This window comes from Petaurus breviceps, unplaced genomic scaffold (assembly GCF_028583685.1).
Source record: "Petaurus breviceps papuanus isolate PSGF00001 unplaced genomic scaffold, PetGlider_PUasm1.0 90792, whole genome shotgun sequence".
NCBI lineage: Eukaryota > Metazoa > Chordata > Mammalia > Diprotodontia > Petauridae > Petaurus > Petaurus breviceps.
Window position 1 is genome coordinate 3892866 of NW_027187347.1, and position 3119 is coordinate 3895984.

Genomic DNA, 3119 nt, shown 5'->3' on the forward strand with positions numbered 1-3119 from the left:
ATCATTTCTCTGTAGGAGATGGGTAACATGCTTTATCACTGGCCCTTTGGAATCATGGCTGATCATTGCATTGATTAGAGATCTTAAGTCTTTCCAAAGTTGTTTGTCTTTATATTGTTGTTATTTTATAAATTATACTTGTTCTGTTTACTTTATTTGTCTCAGTTCACAAAAGTCTTCCCAAGATTCTCAGAGACTAACAGTTTTGTTATTTCTTATGGCACAATAGTAGTAAGTGCTTAATAAATGTTTGTTGAATTCTCTCCAATAGGCAAAACTTATTTTATCTCTTCTGAGTAGTCCCAGGTGTTTTTAGTGTTCCTGTATCCATTGTTTCTACAAATACATTTTTACTTTCTTTTGTTTTCATGTTACCTACATTTTTAGATTCTTTCCCTTTCCAGAGAACCATCCTTTATAAAAATAATTTTAAAAAGATGTAATTTTTAAAAAGAAGAGAAAAAATTCCACAAACTATATTGATATTTTAAAATGTCTGACATATAGGCATTTTCCATATCTGTGGACCTTCCCACTTTTGTAAAGGAATCGGGAGAAGTGTCTTCTTATTTTTCTTCTTTGCGGACAATCTTATTCTTAGTAATTTTACAACATTCATTTTGTGTGTGTGTGTGTGTGTGCGTGTGATTATTATTGTTTTATTTTTAACATTATTGTAGTCATTGTATATATTACTTTGTCCTGCTTACTTTACTTTCCATTAATTCATGCAAGTTTTTCTATGCTTCTCTATATTCAACATATTTGTCATTTCCTATACTTCAGTAATGTTCTTTTACATTCATTTACTACTATTTTTTAACCATTCTCTAATTGATGGACTACTTTATTTCTACTTCTTCAAAATCATAAAATCTTCCATTGTTAACTCCTGTTTATCTGGTCATCTGTTGGTAGCAGATGTCACACTTGGCCCCTAACAGTAACAATAGTCTAAGATGGTTTTATTAGGCATTCAAGGTCCATTACGTATAAAGGAACAGATTCATGACCAACTAAATGGTGCTTGGTACATTGACTTGATTAAAGGGACATGACATTCCCTGGAGGGAAAGATGACCTACTCTGCTGGTCATCTTTCTACAAGAATCCACTTAAGAGTGGACAGAAAAGGAAAACCGCTCAGGGATTCAAAGCCACTATAGGTGGTTTTGAATAATAATAATATGTTATAATAGATATTATAATATATAATGTATTATTATAATTATATATGATAATATATAATCCTAGGTCACCCCAAAACAGAGGACTTTTCCCTCCAGGAATCTCACTCTTGATAGCTTAGCAGTCAAAGTAAGAAGAGAATGATCAAGTTATTCTCACATATACCACTTATTTTTTCAATGCGTACCCTACTTTAATATGCTGGCAAAACAAAACTCAGAATTTCCAGAAATGTCTCTGTATTCTCTTAGCACAATAATCATATCTTCCTCAGGAGACAGACTGTACTTCACAATTCCCTCTCAAATCTCCAGTTCAATTTGAAGATCTTTTCCACTTAAAAGGAGAACAGATAAAGGGGAAGGTTCCAGGTAGGACTGGATTTTCAAGAGCTAATCCCCCTTTTTCTTTTAGTTTGTGTAACTAAATTCTTCATATTGTAGCAAAATATACTTCTAACAAAAAATATCCTGAATCACCTTAGGTACAATATAAGAATGTAGGGTCAGTCCTAAGATAATAACCTAAATGGGGGGAGCAGCTGTAAGAAACCACTAGTGGATTATTCAGATGGTAACCCTAGCAATAAACAGAGGAAAATTTGGATTGCCTTCTGTCCAGTGATATTCTAACACTTCCCCCACCCCCATCACATGCTTCCCTCTAGCATAATAAGGCACAATGGTTTCCTGAGTCCCAATCTCAGTTTCTTTATTACATTCACCCATCATAGACCCTACCCTGGGTAGGATCAGATGGGGTAGTAAATAGTGATCATATGAAAGGGAGAAGAGAGAGGCAGATTGAGGTACATAGAACATGACTCTAAATTGGGGAAGCAGAAATGCTTTGAGCTAAGGAGACCTTGGGGTTCTGTGGTCAGGAGTGGAATCATGTCAGGGGCGAATTGGGGGCTATGATTTTATTCAAGGTTGGAGCATCAAGGCCAAATGTGGTGATGATCTCACCTTCCCTTCATTAGTAATTCTTGCAGCATCGAGCACTGGTCCAGTCCATGCCTGAGCACTGACAATGACATGTGTTGTCCCCTCGAACATCCCAAGAACCACAGCCATAGCCACAGGCACAGCCAGTAACTACAAAACCTACAAGGAGGCATAAACACTATGAGCTCCTAGATGCTGTAGCAGCAAGGACCCCAGCGTCCCCAGGGTGGCTGCCAACACAGGTTCTTAGATCTGCTTTTCTAAAGAAAAGCAACTCAAAATGGGTTAACAAGCTTACTTTAATCAATCAAACATATATCATTTACCTAATTCAGGGGAAAAAGGTCAGCACCCCGAACTTCAGAGTATACAGACAGAAGTTACAAGACAGAGAAACGGATCAAGCAGACAGGCTTCCAAACTGTCTGACCATTACATACATCCATACCTAATCACAGTTACCAGAGAAGGAAGCATCAACATCTGGGTTTTCAAAGCTGGAGGGCTCTCAATGGCTGCCCAGAGTCTTGTCTGGTCAAATCACACAACACTTCTCAAAGTGAGCCCCAAAACAGTCTCACATCAGGGATTATATAGCCTTCTCCTGGATCAGAGAATGTAACAACCCTCTTGATCCACTGCCCAATCACAAAGTATCTCCTGAAAAACAAGCCTCCCACCACAGGCTCCAGGTACACTTAAGCCTAGGGGCAGGAAAGATCTTAAAAATTTACATTCCTATAACAGATACAAGGGAAAGGGAGGACTCTCATTTCTCCTTACATAGGCCCTTCCTGCCCTTTTCCTTCATTAATGGTCAAACTGAAATAGTGGGTGAAGGAATGGGAGGGGAAAAAAAGTAAGAAGTGGTCAGCTGAGGTAAAAAGGCTAGGAGAGAGGGTTTGAGAAGAGAGAATAAGAGTTATAAGGAGAAATAAGAGAGGAAGAAATGAAAAAAGAGTGAGAGAGTAAATGGAAAGCAAG

At 37.7% G+C, this 3119-nt stretch overlaps 1 protein-coding gene across 1 annotated transcript in view; it reads right to left on the bottom strand.

Moving 5' to 3' along the window:
- Nucleotides 1-2166: 2166 nt before the first annotated feature.
- RETNLB (resistin like beta) overlaps nucleotides 2167-3119 on the bottom strand; it is a 2392-nt gene continuing 1439 nt past the window's right edge. The window contains exon 4 of the mRNA XM_069069911.1: nucleotides 2167-2294. Within this exon, the coding sequence (XP_068926012.1) occupies nucleotides 2167-2294 (128 nt within the window). The remainder of the gene's footprint in view (nucleotides 2295-3119) is intronic.